We start from the raw sequence: 24,737 nt of genomic DNA, 5'->3' as shown, positions 1-24,737 counted from the left end.
AAATTACCTCAAAACTTAGCTGCTTAAAACAACAAGCATTAACTACCTAACAATTTCTGCCAGTTAGGAATCTGGGTGCAACTCCGGTGGGTGCTCTGATTTCAGGGTCTGTGACAGACTGCAGTCCTCTCAAGGTATCGGGGTGAGGAATTTCTTCCAGTCTTACTCAGGTGGCTGGTGACAGGCCCCGGTTCCTCACTGATCTGTTGACCAGAGCCTTCCCCCTATTCTTTGTCATGTGAGCCACTCTATAGGGAGTTCACAACAAGGCAAGAGAGTATGGGCAAGATGGAAGTTAGAGTCTTTTAGTAGAAGTAGCATCAATTAATTTTGCTATATTCTGTTTGTTAGAAGTATTTTACTAGGTCCAGCCTGCTCACAGGGAGGGGATTAGACAAGAGCATGAATGCCAGGAGGCAGGGATTATTGGGGACCAACTCAGAAGTCTACCTGACACAATAATTGCCTGCCATTTTTATGAATGAGTAAATGAATGAAGGAAAGGAGAGAAACTTAGGAAAAATAGCTTGTACTGATAAGTCCTCCATAAATAAAGGTTGCAAGAATGGAAAGTAAACCATACAAGAGAAAATTAATCTCCAGATAAGACTTGTTTTAGCTAAAAATAGACATATTTTGGTCAGTTGGTACACTATCCATATCATAACATATAGACATGTAAGTTCATCCATATCATAAAAGAAAGGCTTGAGAGATATGAGTGCTGTTTTCTGCAGACTCTAAATCAAGTAACATCTTTTAATACTGCCAGTTTCTATATTTAGAAAAAGTAGAGTCTCCGAATTCGGTGTTTTTCAGTCATTGGTTCTCAGCTTTCCCTGCACATTAAAATCACCTTGGAAACTGAAAAAGAAAAAAAGTGGGGATACCAAGCCAAAAAGGGACACCTGGGCTCTAACCCAGGCTAAATAAATCAGAATCCCTAAAGGTGGGGCCTGGACAAGGGTATATTGCTTTAAAAGCTTGTGAGGAGATTGCAATGTGTGGTCAGGGTTAGGAACCCTGCTGATTTTTTTTTAATTTAATTGAAATATAATTGACATTAGTTTCAGGTGTATAACATAATGATTCAACAATTATATACATTAGGAAAGGCTTGCTACCATAAGTGTTGTCACCATCTGTCACCACACAGAGTTATTATAATATTATTGACACTGTCATCTATGCTGTACTTTTCATCCCTGTGACTTATTTATTTTATAACTGATAAGTGGTTCTTAGTGGAAGGAGTTGAGTATGTACCCTTTCTCTGGTTTTGTGCAAATTGAAAAGGAGATAATTTTATGAAGAAACTTTCTTCATTCAACATGTATTTATTCAGTGTCCAGTATATGCATAGCACTTGTGGGGAGTAAAAAAGTGAGTAGTTTAAAAATGGAAGTAAGGGCGCCTGGGTGGCTCAGTTGGTTAAGCGACTGCCTTCGGCTCAGGTCATGATCCTGGAGTCCCGGGATCGAGTCCCGCATCGGGCTCCCTGCTCGGCGGGGAGCCTGCTTCTCCCTCTGACCCTTCCCCCCTCTCATGTGCTCTTTCTCTCTCTCATTCTGTCTCAAATAAATAAGTAAAATCTTAAAAATAAAAAAAATAATAAAAAAATAAAAATGGAAGTAAGCTGTACTTTATTATATTGTTATATATGTATTTCTTATTATCTGACACAGTCTACATGGGCTATAGGGTTTCAGGGAGGGGAGAGATGAATGTAGACTAGAGTAGATAAAGAATGCTATTTGGAAAAGATGGGATCCAGGGTGCATTAGGAAAGTATAAGGCGAAATGCAGTAACTTGCTTCACTTGACAGATCCAGATCCTGGAGTCCAATTTGGAGAGATCTGACCATTTAGCCAACACTTTGCTCTTATTCTGTAGGCCAGTGACTGTACAAAAGGAAAATGGAGAAGCTTTGAAAAATACCAGGTTTCACTCCTGAAGATGTTTATTCGGTTGGTCTGGGTGGGTCCCGAGTATTGTAATTTTTATAAGACTCTGTGTGTTGCTATGGGGTTGGAAAAACTGCTATGGGATCACTTAAGGTCTCTGGGAAATTTTTTTTTTTTTAAGATTTTATTTATTTATTCATGAGAGACAGAGGCAGAGGGAGAAGTAGGCTCCCCGCGGAGCAGAGAGCCCGATGCGGGGCTCAATCCCAGGACCCTGGGATCATGACCCGAGCCGAAGGCAGACGCTTAACCGACTGAGCCACCCAGGCGTCCCGGTCCCTGGAAATTTTTGAGTGGGAGGGCTTAACATTTACCTATCCATTAAAAACACATAAGGTTTTTTTTTATTCTGCAGGCGCAGGGCAAACGGCAGTAAACCAGATGAAACAAGAAAATGTCCCTGTTTACAATTACGGGGGTGGTAGTGAGCTTATATTCTTTTCTGATAGGGCAAGACAGGCAATAAACTAATAATATATAATGTAAGTAAAAACAAGTGCTTTGAAGAAAAGAAAGCATAGTGAGAGGGACAGAGTAATGGACAGAGTGGGCAGTGGAGTTGGAGAGGAGAGTGCCATTTTATGTCAGGTTAGGAAAGACTTAACTGGCATTTGAGCAGAGACCTGGAAGAAGTGAGGGAGTGAGTAGATAGAGGGGATGGCGGGGAAATCCCGCAAGAGTAGAAGGCCAGTGAGGTTGGATATTACGGATTAATTGTGCCCCATCCCCCTAAATCTGTTGAATTACGTTGAAGCCCTAATCCGCAGTGTGACTGTACTTGGAGATAGGGCTTTGAGGAGGTAATTTAGGGTAAATGAGGTCATAAGGATTGGTGAAAGGTATGATAGAATTGGTGGCCTTATAAGAAGAGGAAAAGAGCGATCTCTCTCTCTTTTTCTCTTTCTCTACCATGTGAGGACAGTGAGAAAGAGGCTCTCTGCAAGCCAGGAGGAGAGCACTCTCCAGAAGCCATACCCTGCTGGACCTTGATCTTGGACTTTATAGCCTCCAGAACTGTGAGGAAACAAATTTCTGTTGTTTAAGCCACCCAGACTACAGCATTTGTTGTGGCAGCTCAAGCTAAGATACAGGAACAGAGGATTCCAGAGCGTAGAGTATGGAAGATGAGGTGGAAAGAGAGACTAAATCAAGTAGGGTTGCAGACTAGAACAAGAATTCTGAATTTTATTCTCAATTGCCATATACTCTGGTTGCCAGAGTGTAACAGGTGATGGGGTTTGGGTGGGGAGGAGGAACCCAATGAATGGTTTTAAGCAGAAGAGTGATATAATTTGATTTACATCTGGAAAGATCACCTGGCTGCTTTGTGGGAGAATAGTCTATAGCAAAGCAGTCGAGGAATCAGGCAGGATGTTACAAGGGTGGCCTCAGTGGGGTTGGTGAGAAATCCAATTCTCGATATATTTTGAAGGTAGAGTGGAAAGGATTTGCTGGTAAATTAGATGGAGAGAGAGATGTGAGAGAGAAAGTGGAGAATGAATACTGCTTCCATGTGTTTGGTCCGAGCAACTGGAAAAATGGAGTGTATTTACTCAGGAGACTGTCAGAGACTGGAAGAGCGGGAAAAGGGAGGAATCAGAAGTATTGTTGAACAAGCTAAGTTATTTTCAGTTGCTACTAGACCTTGAAATGAAGATGTAAATAGGCAGTTGGTTATGTAAATCTAGAGTGTAGGGGAGATACTGGGGTAGGTGATAGAAATTTTGGAGTATTATTGTATAGATAATTATTTTCAACCTTGAATGCATTGATTTATTTTGGGAGTGGGACTCAGGCATCTGTAAATTTGATTAGTGGTTAGGTTAAACATTTTTTAGAACAGCTTCTATTGAGGTATCACTGACATACAGTATACTGCACACAATTAAAGTGTATAATATAAGTTTTGACATGTGAATACACCTGTGAAACCATCACCACAATTAAGGTAGTGAACATATCCATCATCACCAGAAATTTCTTTGTACCCCTTTTCAATTCTTCCCTCCCGTGCCTATCTTTCTCCCATCCTTAGTTGCTAGGCAACTACTGTCTGCTTTCTGTATAGATTAGTTTGCATTTTCTAGAATTTTATAAATGGAATCATACAGTATATAGTCTTCTGTGGCTTCTTTAAGCATAGTTGTTTTAATATTCATCTGTGTTGTTGTGTGTATCAGTAATTCATTCCTTTCTGTTGCTGAGCAGTATTTCATTATATGAGCATAACATGATTTCTTTATTCATCTGTTGATGGACATTTGGTTTGTTTTTAGTTTTTGGCCATTACAAATAAAGCTACTGTGAACATCCATGTAGAAGTCTTTTTATGGATATGTGTTTCCTTCTCTGGGTAGATATCTTGGAGTGGAATGGATCACATTTTTTTTCATGTTTCAGCATGAGGGGTTTTGTGCACGTGTGTGTGTGTGTGTATGTGTGTCCTTGAGAAAAACTCTTATGCCCAGAAAAGATTACTCAGGGACTATTTTCATTATTAAGATTAATGTTCAATTTAGTATTTCATTTAAAAAATCTAGTTTTTTCTTAAGTGTCTGTTCACTTTTACAAATCTTATTCTATTTATAAAATTTAACAAAATTTAACTTTTTTCCCCTAGGTAATTTTAATTTTATTTTTTTTAAAGATTTATTTATTTACTTTAGAGAGAGAGTGCATGTGCGCAAAGGCGGGAGGGGCAGAGGGAGAGAGAGAAAATCTCAAGCAGACTCCCTGCTGAGCATGGCTTGGTCTTACGACCCTGAGATCATGACCTGAGCTGAAATCAAGAGACGGACACTTAACTGACTGAGCCACCCAGGAGCCCCTATAGGCAGTTATTTTATAAAAAGTATTGCGGGGCGCCTGGGTGGCTCAGTCGTTAAGCGTCTGCCTTCGGCTCAGGTCATGATCGCAGGGTCCTGGGATCGAGCCCCGCATCGGGCTCCCTGCTCAGCGGGAAGCCTGCTTCTCCCTCTCCCACTCCCCCTGCTGTGTTCCCTCTCTCACTGTCTCTCTCTGTCAAATAAATAAATAAAATCTTAAAAAAAAAAAAAAAGTATTGCTGGTTAATTCTAATTTGGAGCCTGAACTGAGAACTGTTGTACAGATGGTATTTAAAGCAAGGACTGAATGAGGTCATCTTGAATAGCATTTCTCAAATTTTGTGTGCATAAAAAACACCCGTGGTTCCTAGGCTAAGTCTGAGAATCTGCATTTGTACTAGCCTCCCCGGTGCTGATGCCTCAGTTTGGTTAGTGTACCACCCTTTGTCTAGCACTGTCCTAGAGGGTTAGTGTAGATAGAAGGGATATGTGAAGACTGAGGCCTGATGCACTCTGAAGTTTAGAAATTGTGAAAGAAGGAAAAGAACCAATAATTGAGACTGGGGAGGAGTAGCTGGTGAGGCAGGAGAAAAATTGTGTAGTGTTCTAGAGGCTTGTGAAGAGGTTTTGCCCAAAGTGAAGGAGTGGTAAACTCAGTTAAATGCAGCTTGAAAAGACTACATAAGATGAGAACTATAGCTGACCAGTGCATATGGTAAAGTGATTGTTGGTGACCTTGAAAGTGACAGTGTTAGAATGGTAGGGACAAGAGCCTGATAGAGATGAGCCTGTGAAAGAATGGAGGAAAGAGGTGTGGAAAGTAAGTATAGACAAATCATTTGATGCTTACAGTAGAAAAGAGAACAGAGAAATGGGGCAGTGGCTAGAAAGGGAGGTGGAATTAGGGAAGAGTTTTTTCTTTTCCTTTTTTAAGGTAAGAGCTATTGTTAGGTGTTTTTATGTTGACAGGAATTACTTATTTACAGAAGGAAGTATCTCTGAAGCAGGAGAGAAAGGAGGTCAGTAGCAGGAGTAGTGTCCTGGAGAAGGGCAAATAGAGACATGGCCATAATTGGGAATATGGATAGGGAAGTTAGAGGATATGGGCATAGATGGAAGCTTGTGGAAATTTTCATGAAATAGCTTTTATTTTCTCTGTGAAATAAGAATCAGGGTCACCCCATGATAAAACAGCACACAGTAAAAGTAAGTTAGTGTTCTATCCCCAATGCTTGGAACAGTGATTTGAACACTGAGTGTTTAATAAATATTTCTTAAATAAATGAATGTAAGGAAGAGTAATCTTGGATTGGAGGGGAGAAGACAAGAAGTCAATCAAGTAGATAATGTAGAAGGCTGCTGCTGGGTTGGGTGAGAGTGGTAGTTGTGGGAATGATAAGGGGGAATCGTTCCAATAATGTGAAAGAAAAATTGAAAGGACTTGATATTTGTTTGGCTAAGGGGAAGGAAAAGTTGAGGAGGACCTGTTTGTAGCTCTGGAGAGTGTCCTTAGTCTTTCAAATTAAGTGAGCTGTGATGTTGTTTAGTGATTTGAGGGGTTTGTCAGAGATTTAATTGCTGAACACTCTAGCCTAGTTTTTCTAAAGCTGATGTGTAGTCATTTATTTTGTCTGTGCTTACCAAGGACTTTCTTAGTAGCTGCCAAAGAATCAAGTCTCCTGCTGCCACTTCCCAGGAGTTTAGGGGAAAATGTGCTCTAGGCTTTTGCAGAAGTGTTTGATGCTGAAAATTACCTCAGAGTAAAAAGTCTTCAAAATACTCAGATTCTTGAAATGATGAAGGGTACTGTTCCTTGCATTCTATAAGCACACTTAGGCAAGTGACAAGAAGAAAGAGTACATTGAACCTGAAGTGTAAATTTAATTAGTATGGTGTGAATACTTGGACCAGTGGTTTTGCATTGTATTTCTCACAGCCACACCGCAGGGATAACTGGGAGGTTCAAGGATGAGCACTGAGCAGATGGGGGTTCAGGAGTCTCCACATCAACTTCATATAGAAGTTAGGTTTTTTTAGTTTAATATATTGAGATTCCTTGTAAAATTTTGTTAGCAAGATGATTCTGCTGCAAAAACAATAACAAAAAATTTGAATATCATTACTATAAGTAATATTTGAATTTTGCTGATAAGTCAAATAGTGCCAGTATTAGAGTAGTTGGAGGTAGAGAAAACCACTTTGTAAGAACTCTTTTATCTTTCTATTTAGTAATAAAATTTTAAAGAAAGCAGACCTGTACATTAAACCTTTTATTGCATTTTCATGAAAAAGAAGTAAATGGCTCAAAAGAAGATGACATCAGCAATTTTTTCAAGAAAGTTGGCACCTAGTCAGATTGGTCACACAATTGTTTAATTAGTTGTATTTATGCATCATATCTAACTGGTATTTTTAATCATCATTAATGTCAAGAGATGTTTATTGAGCATCTATACATGTAAGATCTATACTAGGTGTTGGGGATACAAAAATAAGTGAGATATGGGTCTCTTCTCATGTATGGATTAGAGTACAGTTGGTGGGGAGATAGAACACAGCCATGTAAGGATCAACAGCATTACAGAAGAATGTGGAAACATGTTTCTCCATGAGGTGCTGCAGGGGCTCCACAAATATTTGATGCACATTTCTTTTAAACATATTTTAATCATTAAAATCCGAAATAACACGTTATATTTAATATCCGAAATAACACGTTATATAAATATGTTCTATGCACCAAATAGAACATGCACAGAAGGAAGACCACTAAAGCTAATTAATTTATTTTGCAGATTAGCTCATTTCTTTTTCTTTTTTAAGTTCCAAATAAAGTAGCAAATCCTTTATATTTCTTGAACATTGTGAAAAAAGAGAGCCCTAGCAACATTTTTTTAGTCATCATTTTCCCTCTTTTACCTCTGTCCTCACATAATAGTTTTGCTCCCAAGCTGCAGTTCTCAAAACCTCTCTCATCAGTGTCTTATTTCCTTCTTATTGTTTATCACATAATCTCAAAAACTGATTTGTTTAAAAAAAAAAATCTACCTCAGAAAGCCTGGGAGGGGAAGAGTCATTGAACACGCTGCAGAATGCTCCCCAGACTATGGGGCTGGAGGAGAAATCCGGGGAATTCATACTGAGTAATTTACATCCCTTCTTGCTTGTTAACCCTCTGTAGGTGGCATAGTGCTAGAGCTCTCTGATGTGCCTTCAAATGATAATTTCCTACATGAGTTTTTCCGCAAATTCAAGAAACATTACATGAACACTATATTTTTAAGGACAGAAAGGAAATGTGGTTTCTCACATGAGTAATCATTCAACAGAAAGAATTTTATCATGCAATATTTTACAACAATAAATCTGAACCATCTTGTTTTGCCATAACAACATGTGATGGTAGTCTTTCATCTTTTATGACATTTGGCATCAAAATTTATGTGCTATGATTCGTAAGTGACAGATGCAGAAGGTTAGGTATGTATACCTAGTCTAAAAATGAAAATATTTGGTAATTTTGGAGGAAAGAAAACGGTGGTCCTCTATTCAAAAAACTATGAGCCATCAAGGTTTTTGAAGTAAAATGTTTTGATAATGCCAGTGCAAGAAGAAGTGGAAATGAAGATAAGCCAAAATCTACTAGAGGTGTGTTTGAAATCATGAAATCAGTATTTCAAGGTAGATAATGTTCCTAAGATGAGGCCTAATAGCTGATGAGGAGTTGGTCAAAAAAACTTTGTCTATTTCAGGTCTATATACTTTCAAAACCAAATTATTACAGAATAAAAATTTGGGTTAAGTATGTTTTAAATGCTTAGTAAAAATTTTAATGTTGGTTGAATTTTATTACTTATTACTTACTAAATTATTCATAAATTACTTACTTACTAAATTATTCATAAAATGACAAAGTATTTTTTAAAAGGCCCCGTGGTGATGGCTCTTTTTCTTGGTGTACTGACAGTTTAAACATGAACTAAATGTTCTTTCCACCTTGTCTATAATAAGTTCTCATTCTGTTTTCTGTATTACAGTACACTATTTTTTTTCCTTCTTAGTGCTTTGACAAAACTTACTTTTTTAGTTTACTTTCGCGTTTTTTTTTTCCTCTCATTTGCTAAGTAAATTCTGTGAGGGCACAGACTATGTTTGTCTTACCATGGTGAATATCCAGCATCTTACCTATACCTGACTCATGTAAGTGCGCAATAAATTTGTTAAACAAATAAGGTCACTGCTTATAAAATCTACCTTGGTTAGATTTTTGGGTTTTTGTTAGCAGTGTATTAAAAGACTCATAACAAGTTTAGGTTTAGTTCAGTTATTTTTACTCATTGAGATTTATTGTATTGCTTCACTTTACCATATATTTTAGTGTTATGAAGATGAGTGTTTCTTTCTGAGGTGTGAGTAATGCTGCCTCTTTTAGAAAAGAACCAGTAAATATTTTATATCTTGTTTGTTTTGCTTGTCCAACTTGACAAAGCTAAATTGTGATGAGGCTGACCAAGCTTGAGACATTTTTCTTAAAATATTTAGGATATAGAATTTTTGTTGTGGGGTGGTGGGGATAGAAGGCAGACATGTAGTTAGAAATGGCATATACCAAAAGTCAACATGTACCAACAGTTTTCTACCCACATGGGAAGTTAAGCAGCTCCTAAAAATATTTTATTCTGATGAATAGTGTGATAACCATTACGTTATTGTTGAAATTTCACTTTGTTCTTACGTTACAGTAAATCAACAGACCTGCAAAATTTTACACAGTCTATTTGGGCTGTTTATGAAGGATACATACAGACGTATGAAGATCCCCCAATTTTTGAATACAATATTTCACAAGTAACAGCTTAGTCATGACATATGTAAATAGGAAGGGGACAATAGAATGCATTTGGGATATGGTCATTTACTAACTAGATGACCTTTTGTCCTCCATATTACAGAACCTTTGGCATTACAGTTGTATTGTCAAAACCACGAATGAGAAATCACTGAACATAAAAGGCATATCTTAAAAATGACACCCTGCCCCTTATTGAGTTAATAATCTCCCACCTTCAAAATTTCCTACTATCCAGATTTTTCTCATTAAGGAGAAGAGGGATCATAGTTTAAATCTTAAGATCCCTAGAGATATGAGGGCTTTCTTTTCAGTAGGGGCTGGTACCGAGTCACTTTATGATACGTTAAAAAGGTAAGCTGTGTTTCCCCTACCTTCAGTGAAGCATCTTTAAAGCGCATTCAGCCTCTAGAGAGCAGCAGAGAACTTCATTTCAGTAATTAGTCTTTCTCACTCTCTCCAAACATACATACACACATATACACACTCTTGTGTATTTATATTTTGTGCCTTTTTTCCCCAAAGTTGAATCGGATCAAATAATCATAGAGCAGTGGAGCACAATCATAATCTTTAAGTGAAAATCAACCATCATTAAAATGAGAATAAAGGAATGGAACATTACACATTTAGGAAAGTCTAGGATAAAAAGATATCACTTACTCAACATACCACTACTCAAGAACAGAAATAAATAATATTTTTCTTAAGGTAAAAGAGAACCACTACAGATTTGTTGGTGACTGAAAAATAACAAAATCAATAACTACACTAGGTACACTAATAATACATGGTTGCTTATTAGACTACTTGTCTCATATTTACTCTTGCTCAAAGGACAGCTTTGCTTATATTTTATAAAATCTATAAATCCAACATAATATTAACACCAAGTTTATCAATTACTTTTATTTAGAGTAGACCTGTTCTTGGCTTTCCTGTAACTGCCTTAGTCCATTTGAGCTGCTATAACAAAAATACCGTAAGTGGGGTGGCTTATGAACAACAGCCATATATTTCTGACAGTTATAGAGGCTGCAAGTCTGGATCATGGCACCAGCAGATTAGCTGTCTGTTAAGGACCCATTTCCACACTGACAGATATATTCTCACATAGCAAAGGGTCAGGGGATCTCTGGAGCACTACTCATGAGGGCCATACCCACATGACCTAATCACCTCTCAAAGGCCCCACCTCCTAATACTATCCTTGGAGGGGTAGGATTTCAACAAATGAATTTTGCAGGGAACACAAACATCCAGTTCACAGCACTGTCCTTCTGAATTCTCCCATTTCTTTCAGTTTTATTCCCATTTGGGGGAGAGTTCTTTATCCCTCTTATTTAGGTGCACATCTCATTATATTATCCTTCTGAAATGTCCTCACATTCAGTGCTTCAATGCCATTCTCCTGACTAGAATAGACCCTTACTACTATTATTTCATTTCCAGTTTGATGTGGTAGTCTTCTAGCTTGTCTTCTAGCTTGTCTTCAGAGTCCAGCCTCTCACCTGACCAGTTTAACTAATTGTTCTTTCTGTGTTTGTTTTGACTTGGATGGTATGCGTTTATTGAATAGTTTGTTCTTACCACTGAGAGAGTAACACTTAGAAGAATTTTAGATTCATAACTCATTTAAAAATAAATTATATATTTTACTCAACCTCATGGTTTTAAGCAAAACATGCTTTACTAATATTTTCAGATTGATAGGCCATATAAAAAGGGAAAATGATTCTAGGAAGATTCTGGAGAGATAATGTTTGTTAAATACGGAAAAGACTTGGTAACAGTTGTAAGAGACCTGAAGTTGGGGAATTAGGATTATCCCTTTCTCACATAAAAGCAGGAGTGGGATGTTGAGGAACAGTGTCACACTGTATTAGGTCATTAATGAATACAGGTCATTAATGGATACCAAAGTGGAGGTCATTAATGAATACAGAAAAACCTTGAAAAATATGCAGTTTTACTTGAAGGCAGCACTAATAAAGATAATATAAATCAATTACATATCTTAAGTTAGTAATAATGGCTACTCAATAACTTATGTCAATTTGATTGCTAGAAACATCAGGATTTCTACTCTAGGTTCAAAGGCATGTAAATTTATTTTAATGCTTGTAATTTTATTTTAATTCAATTTAATCATTAACATTTTTGTTAATTTGCATTAATTTTAGGATGGAGGGAGTGACACAGTACAAAATGTAATAAAGGAAGTTGTCAGACCTTCATTTGTTATGGAAGGAAGACATTCAGAGATCCCTATTACCTTGGGAGACCAAATGATGACTACACCTCAATTGCATTTTATATCTTGGAGTGACTCTCAATTTTAGGTGACTCACTGTTCACTAGGCACTAGTTTAAACAACTCTTCTCAGTCCTGCCACACCTTTGAACTTTCTTTTCTCTTTCCATTTTCCAACATAATTGAAAGATAAATTCTTGCTACTTGTGTTCTTCTGTGTAGTGAGTGGTTGATCCTGGCCAATGAGTAACCTTAGAGACATTGCTCTTAAAAAACATCTTGCTTCCTTGTTAAACCTGGTTTTATTATGCAGCAGCAAATACTAAGTAGCTAGGATTTTTTCAGTACTATGCTAAGTGCTAGTTATACAGTGGTGCATAACCTGATACCATCCCTTTCCTTGTGGAGTTTTATATCGTAGAAGAGGAAACAGACAAAAAAATTAAAATTGCAACTTCTCCATTACTCCCTGTGTTCTTTTTTTTTTCATAGCACTTACCAACATTTAAGAGCCTGTATTCATTTTTTGTTTGATTCCACCCACATAATGTTGGCTCCATTGGGGGCAAGGATTTCTCTGTTTTTCTAGAGGAACATTTGTTGGTTAAGAAGTGAGAAAGGGGGCGCCTGGGTGGCTCAGTCGTTAAGCGTCTGCCTTCGGCTCAGGTCATGATTCCGGGGTCCCAGGATCGAGTCCCACATCGGGCTCCCTGCTCGGCGGGAAGCCTGCTTCTCCCTCTCCCTCTGCCTGCCTGCTTGTGTTCCTGCTCTTGCTGTGTCTCTCTCTGTCAAATAAATAAAATCTTTAAAAAAAAAAAAAAAAGTGAGAAAGGTGTATATAATTAGTTATCTTGTCCCTTTGATTCTGCTTCTTCAGCCTGTCCTAAATAACTCCCTTGCTGCTTCCTTAGTTCAAGCCCATTTTATTTCTGCCTAATCTATTAAAGTAGCTTTCCTAACAGTTTCTCTGCCACTGTAGTACCTTTCCCCTTCAGACTGCTGCCAGTAATCTTTGTAAAATTCAATTCTGAATTTCTTCTGTGATCTCCCATCTTTTAAGGGTAAGTCAGATTCCTTAGCTTTTCATTATTGGATTCCTTCCCATCCGTTTAGCCTTGCTTTTTATTTCCTTGCCCCTCCCCACTCTCCATCTCAAACTTTATATGGCAGTAGTACCAGTATTTGCACTTCAAGCTTCTTTGTGAAGTTCGGGCTAGATCAGAGGCATCAGCTAACTCAGAAATGAGTTAGAAATGCAAATTATTAGGTTCCACCTCAGGGCCTACTGAATTGGAGACCCTGGGAATATCGCTAATTAAGCTATAAACAGGTCTTCCAGGTGGGTCCTGATGTACCTTAAGTTCAGGAACCATTGCTTTAATCCTTTAAAAAAAATTATTTCCTTACCAAGCTCAGCCATTAATGACTGTGTTTTCAATATCACTTTCATTTGTGTAACTCTTAATCTACATCATTAACCCTGATATCTATGTCAACCCTACTTCTTAAATTGTGTTAAACATATTTCTTGGATATCTGTTCTGTACTTCAGACTCTGTAGGCTCTAACCAAAATGCATTATTCATCTACTAAAACCTGTTTTACATACCATGTTTCCTATTTACTCCTTCAAAAGATTCCTCCGTATAGCTTTGAATGGTAGATAGTGCAGTATTTCTCACTGGTTTCTATTTTTTTGTCTTGTTCTAGAGGAACAACAACAACAAAAAGATTCTTTAATAATTCTACTGACCAGAATAGGGTCAGGATTTTCCAAACAATAGAATTACTATGTTTTGTAGACCCTCTGTCAAAATATATGTTTATCTTACTCTCCCTTAGTTTTTCACTCCTTCTCCTTCTCCTCCTCAGTCTTCTCTCTCTCAGTTTAAGAACTTAGAGATTGTCTACTTTCAATCTTGACCTCAGTTGCCCAAATTCTACCATAAAGCTGGAGGGATCCTTGACCGTGGCTCAATAGAGCCACAACTAGTACTGGCACCAAAGGGTGAAGCCAAGCAACATTTCAGATGTCTTGGTGCGATTTCTGCAGTAGGTTCTCAATATTTTTTAAATGAATAAGTGAGTAAGTAGGCAACTCTCAAAGGACTAGGCAGATTGTCAAGGTCAAAAAAGCATGTTGAGATTGTGACTAGCGATATAAGGAACCTTAAGGATTTTAGCAATAAAGAGTGAGAAATTTTGACACTCAAATATTTATTAAACGAATAAATGAAAGATTTTAGAGGAAAGAACAAATAGCCATTGTCACAGATGGTTAGATATTTCCTTCTGTGAGGGAGAAGGGTAAATTTAAACATTATTTCAGTATAAATTTTCAGGTTTAATTCTTAGGTCTCATGTTTATATGTGTGCTTCCCTGTGGGCATTCAGTTTGATATACTTTTTAAATAATTTTCACGTTGATTCATGTAATGGTTATATTCTAATGGTTGACCATATATTTTGGGCTATAACTTCTACTGTTGTTATAGTTCTGTTTTTGTTGGATAGGAAAGACAGCAATTTGTGTGTGTATGTGTGTGTGCATGTGTGTAAAATCTTTTAAATTGCACATTAAATTATCTCACATGAGGAATTTTTATACTTGAAAATCATGTCATATACCTATTCTTATAATTTGAGCTATTCTCATAAGGAATATATATTCTTAAGTTATAATAAAAAAACCTTTCTTTTTAACATGCATACAGGAAACCTCGACCTGTCTCCCAGTTGGTTGCCCAGCAGGTTACTCAGCAGTTTGTGCCCCCTACACAGTCAAAGAAAGAGAAAAAAGATAAAGTAGAAAAAGAAAAAAGTGAAAAGGAAACAACTAGCAAAAAGAACAGTCATAAGAAAACCAGGTAAATTTGTTTTTTTTGTTTTGTTTTGTTTTTTAAAATTTTTTATTGTTATGTTAATCACCATACATTACATCATTAGTTTTAGATGTAGTGTTCCATGATTCATTGTTTGTGCATAACACCCAGTGCTCCATGCAGAATGTGCCCTCCCTAATACCCATCACCAGGCTAACCCATCCTCCCACCCAGAAAACCAGGTAAATTTGAAGAGTATTTTATGGCACTTATTAAATAATAAAATGAACCATTTAATATTCTCTTTTAACATTGATATATTCATATACAAAGTGGAAATAAAAGATTTCATCTCCTTTATTATAAAATATCATGAAAGTGTTTTTCTGAGTTTGAGAGGTATATTAGAAATTAAATACAGAGGCCACCAATATAAGCTTAAATGTAAGGATGCTTTCTTTTCTTTTTCTTCCTTCCTTCCTTCTTTCCTCCCTTCCTTTCTTCCCTTCCCTTCTTTCCTTTCTCCCTTCCCTTCCTTCCCTACTAGACTCAAAGACATTTGTGTTCGAGCTGATTCTTTTTCGGTCATAAAGCCAGGAGTGATAGTCACAATACTGAACAGATATTTGCATGGGCTTTAACCAGTTAAAATCTTCATGGGTACAGGCAGAACAGATAGTCATGATGCCCATTTCTGGAGTAACAGCCTTTCATATAACTCAGCCTTAATGGTTATCAACTTATTCTGTGATCCAACTATGTCATTGCTTTTCTAAAACATTTATTTTAGTAAAATTGGTAAGCTATCTGCAAAATTATGATAAAGCTATAAAAGCACAATTAAGAGACCATTGCTTCCAGAGTATCAGTTTGTCATGTTGAAGAAGATTAATCAATGATTGGTTCGATTAATGTTAATGATTTGAAACATTTAATTATATTTTTGTGGCTAGTTCATACATGAATCTAGAACTTTAAATATAGATGTATTCATTTTGTTATTTTTACCTAATTTATTCATTATATGTTCAGAAAGTTCGTAGAGAGAAAAGGTAGTTTAAAATTTTATCATCTTTTCTATTTAGGCCAAGATTGAAAAATGTGGATCGGAGTAGTGCTCAGCATTTGGAAGTTACCGTTGGAGATCTGACAGTCATTATTACAGACTTTAAGGAGAAAACAAAGTCACCGCCTGCATCTAGTGCTGCTTCTGCAGATCAACACAGTCAGAGTGGCTCTAGCTCTGATAACACAGAGAGGGGAATGTCCAGATCATCTTCACCCAGAGGAGAAGCCTCATCATTGAATGGAGAATCTCATTAAAATTTATTTTCTCCAATTTCTTAGTCACTTCTGTCATAACATGCAAATACACAGATTATGCCAAGAAGTACCACATTTTCATGACAGACATTCATGCACAATCCATAATTTGCGTTTTACACAAAATAGAAATTTGTTAGAATTTGTTAGACTTTATTGCAATCTATGCCTACCAAACATTTTCAGACTTGACATTTTGGTCTCCACAGTTCAAGGTGCCATGAAAATGTGGTTGAATTATTCATTATGCAGTGTTATTGGTAAGTCTATTTTCACTTTTAGTTTAGTGAATTCTAACACATAATTCTTGAATTCTCTACTATTGGCATGTAACGAATTTAAATTTTTATAACATAGTGCAAGCTGCCTAAATATGTATTATTTGAGAATTGTGAAACAAATAGTTATATGTATACAAGTCAAAGATCAATTTAATCAACTATTGCTGCAACAGGATTTTCTTAATGGTTATCCTCTTAAATACACCTGCTGGTACTTGGTGTGGTTAAATAGGAAAAATTGTTATTAAATAAAGAATTTGTATGAACCGTTGCCAATGTTTTTGACACATTTTACTAAATTATTGTTCCTGAATTATGTTTCTGGTTTTATCTTTGTTTTTGTTTTTGTTTATCTTTTAAAACATTCATTATTGTAATGTTTACTAGCAGAATAGTAAACAATAAAACATTGATTATTTAGCTTTATAATTCAGGTTTAGTGATCTTGTCATTGAACACTGGTATTTTCTGTATAATATAAAACTTTGAAGTTCAAATAATTATAAGCATTTGGCAAAAACAGAAAAGAAACCTGACATATTTTAAAGGCTGCAATTTTGGAAAAGCTTTAACTTAATAATAGTTTATCACTGTTGTCTTGCCCCAAACTTGTGCAGGGTCATAGAAATATGAATCTAATTAATACAGAAATGGGAACTGTTGCACAGAACTGGGAAATAACTAATCTTAAATCAGTTTAATTGGCTTCTTATTAAATATAATGATTCTTATGAAAATCATAGTGCCCTATTTTCAGACACAACTGCCAGTTTATGCATTTATCAATATCCTGAAATAAAATAAAGTATTTACAGCCCCACTTATTATGTAAAATTACCAATAAAATATTTTTATGACTACAGATTTTGCATTTTTGTTCACAACTAATAATGTGTTTCATATTGTATTTAAAAATCCAACCTAGAAACCACACATAGAGTACTTCTTAAATTTTTCTAGGGTCTCCTGCTGCTTTTAGTCATTTGCTTAATATATATCCACCTCTAGGAGACTTCTGAAATATAAATTAAAAACATAACTTGGATGCAAAATATCACTTAAAAACACTATGATAGCATTTGAAAAACAGAAAAAAAACAAAAACAAAACTGTACACCCTGACAGTTGTGATATTTGGTGGTTTCTCGTGGTAATGTAATTTTCTGTTTAATTGCAGTACTTTTTCCAGGCACAATGGGACTGTCTTTTTTGTAAGATGCTAGTTGTGAAATACAGTTAATTGCATACAGTAAAAGTCTGTGATTAAAACATTTATATACCTCATTCTTTAGTGTTGTTAAATGAAAAATTAAAGTTTGTTTTTATTATAAGATACTTTCAGTGGAACCCCAGCTAACTGGTTATGTTCTTTTAAAACATGAAAAAATTTTGCCATATTTCGTTGTTCTTCACATGTTTCAGATGTTTTAAATTTTAGACATAGTAAAAATTCAAGTAATAATTGTAATAGGGAAAATCTTCTAATTTTTAAGTCAAAACTATGTTTTGGAGGCACTAGGTCTTCGGATGATGATCAAATTCTTTCAGGATGTATTTTAAATGGACTGTGGGAGAGAAAAATCTGACAGAGATGGGATTTTACCTGAATGGAGCATAGTCATCTTGTTATATGGGGGGGAGATAGTATAGAGTGGAAATTTAGAGTGCTAACTGGTGTGTTTTGAATCCCTGTTATAGAACCTAAGTGAACTTGAGTAAATTACTCAGGGTCACGTCCCATCTATTAAACAGGGATAATGGTAATCAAATCTAACTCATCGGGTTGTTCGGAGGATTAAATGTCAATCCACATAAAATTCTTAACAACTACACGGCACACACTGGCTGCTCAGTAAATGAGCCTTTACTATCTTTATAGGTAAAATCCCATTACGAAAATACTCTTTGTAACAAAAATCGTTTCCACACCCTCTCGGATGACCAAAACAAATTGTGTTCTGTAGGATACACTGAATTTTCTACATCAGATGTTTGCTCTGATCCCAGACCAGCCAGCTTTCTGTAATTAAAGAACCTAACGGTATGCACTATGAGACAGGACAAATGAACTGAGTCGGCTGGTTTGAAATTTTGTTTTCCTGTCATTAATCACAATTCACTTGCTTTCATTTCACCCTACCTCAAATACACTTCCAAACCAGGAAACAGACCCAAATTGCATAAATACACCTAATGTTAAAATATGCAAAAAGATTCAGAGCCTGGGCTTAGGGTACATTTGTAGTTCTGTTTCATCAATTTACACTGTGGTTTTAGCAGTGGGTTCTTTTAACCAAATTTCATACAAAAAGAGAATTTGAATGTTTTTCAGAGTTTATTACCTTATTTTGATACAATTAAGAGCAAAGATATAATTTGAGGCATACCAGAATACATATTCTTAAAACCTTTTGTATTACACAGTAGAAATAGTTGACTTAAAGGTTTTATTTTTGTTAAATGCTTTCCTAAAATTATAGTGATAGTAGACAAAGTGAAAACATTAAAAAAGGAAGAGAATCTCAGCTTTTCTAAGTTGATAGCATATTACCTTTCTTTTAGACAAAAATCCTTATTGCCTAAAAAGAATGTAGTTTCTGCATGTTTATGCATTAATGCTAAATGGTCTAGAAGTTTTAGTTTCCACTGAGGCCCTTATTTTACTTATTTTCTTGATCTGCACATTATCTCTTCTGGAACTGGACCATCGATAGGAATTTCTATACTACGAACATTAAGTAAAAATAGAAAAGGGAGTATATAAGGAAAAGGATAAGCATAAAATTATATTTTGACTTATTGGCACTGCCCAGCTCCCACCCCCCCCCCCCCGCCCTTCAACCACAGGCACCTTCAGTTGTGTGGAAGATGAACATAGAAAAATTGAAGTGCAGAAAAGTCAGTGATCAGAATCAAGAGACACTGAAGGTTACCGAATACAGGATTTGACTGATCATTTTGTGAAAGCAGAAGGAAAAGAATGCCCTCACTGGCTAATGAGGGTGATAGAAAATAAGCCCCAATAATATCAAAGGCAAGGAAGGCTAGGAATGGGGAAAAAAATGAGGGATGGGGTAGGAGAAAAAACAAAGATAGCAGAAATTAGAAAATGGGGCATTGGAACACAATCTGGATGATCGTAGAGAAGAATCACTAGAAAGGCAGAGAACAAATTGTAGTATGTCTGTCTCTGAGAAGGTTTAAAAATCGTGCTGTGATACATCCTCTCCTAATGACTCTGTCATCAAAGTTTTGGCTGTGTTTACTAGGGCAGCAATATGTATAATAACTTCAGAACAATTTTCTTCAAAACCAGTTCATTTTAAGAAGCTGTCATAGAGAAGTTTTACCTTGAATTATACGAACACTACTTTCCTGAATGCAGATCCCCGCTCTCCTAGATAATTTAAGTGTTTTTAATGTGGCCTTTGTATTTAGCCAGTGTAGATATGCCTGTCTTTATGGAAGGGGCCAGTTCTGGAGTATATGAAATGCCATAATAAGACTAGGTACTTCTATGGAAAAATCAAGTAGAACTCTTGAGAAGTTTCAGTGCTCTGGGACATGTTTCATGTTCTGAATCATTGTGTGTGTGTCTGTTTTCTGTGTGTTTTCTTCAGTAGGAGTTGTAGACAGTAGTAGCTATTTTACTATTGTTACACTTTCAGTATTTTCCTGATCTAGATTGTCTTTATATCAGTACTCAATTCAGTGAACATTTATTGAGTATATTTTGTGTGCTTGACACTGAGCTAGGGGTTGGAGCTCACATGTTACGAGGAGAGACCTGTAAATAAGTAATTACAATGCCATCTCACTGCAACAATAAAAACGTGTAAGATAACAGAAGTAGCAGAGGGAGTGTGTGTCAAACCCCCCACCCCCTTTTTTTCTAGGAAACTCAGCTTGGACTAAGTATCCACTGCAAGTCCACACTGAAAATGTTAGGATCTCATCTTGATAGTTGCAGCTGATAATGTTCGGTGTCAGTAGTAGTTTTACTAGCTCTCATTTCATTACTCCTGCTTGAATTTTCAAAGTTTAAGACTTTAAGCCACGTGAGATTTTTTTCTATACTAATTTTTAAAAATCAATAATCAGCTGAATGAGGTCTGCTATTCCTTTTTGTGAAGATAATGAAGAAACATTACCCAGAATCCAATGAGAAATTTTATTCAGACCTATTTCAGGAAAAGCTTTAATTCACATGAGAAAATTTGCCTTTTTCTTACAGACAATGCAGATAATATATTGATTGCCCTCTGTTTCTGAGAGAAATCTCAGATTAAAATTAGGCTTACTTTTGGGGCGGCTGGGCGGCTCAGTCATTAAGCGTCTGCCTTCAGCTCAGGTCATGATCCCAGGGTCCTGGGATCGAGCCCCGCATCAGGCTCCCTGCTCCGCGGGAAGCCTGCTTCTCCTTCTCCCACTCCCCTGCTTGTGTTCCCTCTCTTGCTGTGTCTCTCTCTGTCAAATAAATAAAATCTTAAAAAAAAAAAAATAATAAAATTAGGCTTACTTTTAATAATTATGTAGGACTTAATCGCCTGCCATGTCTATATTCTTATTCTTGATCTGTATTTTTTCTAGATTCTGATCTTAATGTTTTTGCTTGTGTTCTTATAAAGTTCCTCAAATCTCTTCTGTAAGACTAAACAGTAATACTATTTAGTAATACTATTTTAGTATTATAAAGTATAGTATTATAAAATATTATAAAACTTTTGTAATACTAACTTTTTTAAAAAGTTAGAAAATTTCTTCATTGCAATGTGTGAGGCTAAGCCCCAATGAGAACTTTTTGGGACAAGGTTCTAGTGAAATGGGTGCCTCCCTAACTGGAATTCCTAAGTGGCAGGTCTTGAGCTTATGTCTAGGTTTAGATCTGCTGGCCTACCTGGAAGTAGGGAGTTTGGATGAAAGCTACCACTCATCTTCATATTTCCATTAACTCTTCCAGCAAGAGAATTCAGAAACTAAGCTGGGTACCAAGACTAATTAATTTAGAGTTTTTCATGTGTATTATTTTCACTATCCTCTTAATTTATAGTAATAGCAACAACAAAATGAGCCTGTGTTTACTTTTAGAGTCAGCAAAATTGAGATTGGGATACTGTGTAAAACCAGTTTGGGAGAAGACTCCTAAGGGACAAAATGGCAGTGAAAGCATTTTTAAAAAAGGAAAGTAGGCTGAGTTCTCAAAAGAGCAAAATGATCTTGGCCCAACAGGTAGTTCTTTAATAAAAGAAGATAAGAAAGCCTATGTTTCCAGTACAGGATAAGATAAATAAAGAACAGTTTAACTCAGAGGAAAAAATCTTTTTTTTTTACTTTATTAAAAATATAGAAAAGTAAAAAGAAACCAAACATAACATAGGGTTGTCTAGTGATGTAATTTTTTTATAGAAAGGAATATGGGTAACAATAAGAATTCTGATTTTATTTTTGAACTGAGAACTGGATTTCTGAAGTGTGATGGTATCAGAATTCTTAATTATTTTCAGCCTTCAGCCTTTCGGGACCTGGGTCAGGCAAAAGATCTGTTACTTACTCTTGTAATCATGACCTCGATTGATGGCAGGTTTTAGAGAACTTGTGTATGTGTGTTTTAATTCTAATTTTCCTCATGACTCAATTTCCCTGCAGATCTAGCTTTTACTGACAGTATTTTATAAAAAAAAAAAAAAAAAGATTAAAATCTATTGTATTAATGGGAATGGAGGGTTCCTGAAGACTGAATGGGGGATAAGTACAGGGATGGTCCATAAGATATTCCTTATTCCCCTCCCTACTCCACCCTCTCCGTACTCTCCCTTCCTTGTGGATGGAAAGGCCAGCTAAATTTGGGGATCATATAGAAGCTAAGGTGTCCCCATTCTTTGGTCTTATACTGCCACTTTTTCAAATCATGTGGCCTACAGCTGAGTTTTTTGAGAATGAAGAGAATCGTTTTCTCTTTCATCCTATCCCTGACTCTACTTTTTCCCCACATTTACTGGTCTGAATGAACACCTAAACTGAAATACTTTTTGTTCAAACTGACAGTATTCTTTTTTTTTTTTTAAAATGTTATTTATTTATTTGACAGAGACACGGCGAGAGAGGGAACACAAGCCGGGGGGGGGGGGGTGGGAGAGGGAGAAGCAGGCTTCCCGTGGAGCAGGGAGCCCAACGCAGGCCTCTATCCCAGGACCCTGGGATCATGACCTGAACCGAAGGCAGATGCTTAATGACTGAGCCACCCAGTGCCCCCAAACCGACAGTATTCTTTTCCAACTTCTTTCTCCAGTCCAACAAGGTTTCTAGGAAATGGACTGTGGGAAATGAAGAGATTTCACTAGAAGCCAACCAGAAGAGAGAATGGTTTTCACTTTTAGTCTGAATTTCTGATTCTCTGTGCTCTGCAACTATTCTTGTATTTCTCTGATTGTAAATTTTGTTTTAATCCCAAGACCAGTCTAAGAGGTTTTCACGTAACATAGTTTTTTTTTTCTCCTTTTTGCTTTTACTTTTAATTTGCATCACTCAGTTTAGCATTTATTTGTTCAGAGGTAGTATGGTAAAATGGAAGAAAAATGTGTTGGATCCTCAAAGATTTCCATTCAAATTATGGATCGTCATAATTAGTGATGGGGTTAACAAACCTCTGAGATTCAGGTTCCTTGTTTTTTAAAAGAAAATAACATCTACTTCATATATGTGTTACAAGGATTGAATCAGATTATGCATAGACCTTTATAAAGTGAAGTTTATTAAAAAATTTTGAACTTTACTCTGAAAAGATAAAGAATTTATCTTTTCCCCCAGAGGATTTCTTCTTTTTTTTTTAAAAGAAGTCCTAAAAGGTAAACGGAAGTAGGAAGGAAATGCTGAGCAGACCCTAAATTTGTTATAGAGTGACTTAGAGAAGATTTATGAAAAAAATAAAAACAGTAATGGAATGTCTGTTATATATTCAAAATGTACCAGGAGCTATAAAAATAATCAAGATTAATCTTTTGAATAAAAGATTCTTGAAATTTGGATTTTCCTGAATCTTAGCGTTTTCTAGATCATGGAGGAAGTCTCTATCTCTATAATTTAAGAACAAATATTGCTTCTTTTAAATTTCTTTTTGTCCACCTAGATTAACCTTTTTGACAGAATGAAGGGAAGATCAACATTGATTAAAAATTTGTATATAGCCAGTCTGTCGCTAGAGAATTACGAGGGTGGTCTAGAGATGAAAAAGCAGACTTAAGAGTACATACATAGGGGCGCCTGGGTGGCTCAGTCGTTAAGCATCTGCCTTCAGCTCAGGTCATGATCCCGGGCTCCTGGGATAGATCCCTGCATCCGGTTCCCTGCTCGGCGGGAAGCCTGCCTCTCCCTCTCCCACTCCCCCTGCTTGTGTTCCCTCTCTCGCTGTGTCTATCTCTGTCAAATAAATAAAATCTTAAAAAAAAAAAAAAAAGGAGTACATATATACACACAGTAAATGAAAGAAGTACCTATTATGATATCAAAAATATTTAAATCATTTTCAATAATTTAAAATTAATTTTAAGAATATAAAAATGTTCAGGGGCACCTGGCTGGCTCAGTCAGAAGAGCATCTGACTCTTAATCTCGGGGTCATGAGTTTGAGCCCCATGTTGGGTGCAGAGATTACTTAAATATATAAAACTTTAAAAAAGGTATGTATAAAAGAAGAATATAAAAATGTGTGAATCCTGGAAATGATCATAAGGGCATGTACATGGCTCCTTATACTCCAAGATAATCAGTTAACACTGTGGGTAATACAAAAATCATTTCTAATTTTGGAATGCCTTATATACTTTTTCAACAGAATTTTCTTTTTAATTACAGGATTAAAAGGAACCTAAAGGGATGTGATATGGTCTAGAACCCTCATGTCAAGTAAATGAATCATTATTCTTCTGGATGTGCTCATCCCATAAATTGTTGCAGAATGAAAACTGCCATTCCAGTATTTTAACAACCTGTGGAGCATTAAATTATTCTTTGTTTTTACTACATTTAGTTTCTTTGTTGAAATAGAGAACAATTGTGGTAGGCATCTCTTTAAACATCTTTGATCTATTTGAGTACTAGCTCTTACTCCAGTTTCTTGGTACCATATCCTTTATTTTTCTCTCTCAAAATCTATTTTCCATTCTTATAAATGCTTCTGCGATCCATCTTTGTACCTCGTTAAGTTTATCTTTATTTCTCTTAAGAATTGTAAGGTGTAGTAGAAGGATTAATTTAATATTGTCGTTATTTTTACTTGCCTGTCTTCCCCTTGAGGGCAGTACACTCAAGCCCCTTGTCTGGCATGTAGAATATATTTAATAAATGTTTATTGAATGAATAAGTGTATGTTTTCATTATACTTACACATATTGATAGCATGCTACTTTTCATTTTTTTGTC

General features: G+C 36.1%; 1 protein-coding gene across 15 annotated transcripts in view; it reads left to right on the top strand.

Moving 5' to 3' along the window:
- Nucleotides 1-17,603, top strand: part of YAF2 (YY1 associated factor 2) — a 71,356-nt gene extending 53,753 nt beyond the window's left edge. For 5 of the 15 annotated variants that reach the window (XM_036065592.2, XM_036065593.2, XM_036065594.2 and 2 more), the window contains 2 exons: nt 14,608-14,760; nt 15,801-17,603. In XM_036065592.2, the coding sequence (XP_035921485.1) occupies nt 14,608-14,760; nt 15,801-16,038 (391 nt within the window). In that variant the 3' untranslated portion in view covers nt 16,039-17,603. Of the gene's footprint in view, nt 1-11,822; nt 11,982-14,607; nt 14,761-15,800 lie in introns of those variants that run through there. The other 10 variants (XR_013449151.1, XR_013449150.1, XR_013449148.1 and 7 more) reach the window with 5 other exon arrangements.
- The last annotated feature ends 7,134 nt before the right edge of the window (nt 17,604-24,737 follow it).

This window comes from Halichoerus grypus, chromosome 6, assembly GCF_964656455.1.
Source record: "Halichoerus grypus chromosome 6, mHalGry1.hap1.1, whole genome shotgun sequence".
NCBI classification, from domain to species: Eukaryota; Metazoa; Chordata; class Mammalia; order Carnivora; family Phocidae; genus Halichoerus; species Halichoerus grypus.
This window is presented reverse-complemented; position numbering and strand designations above follow the sequence as displayed.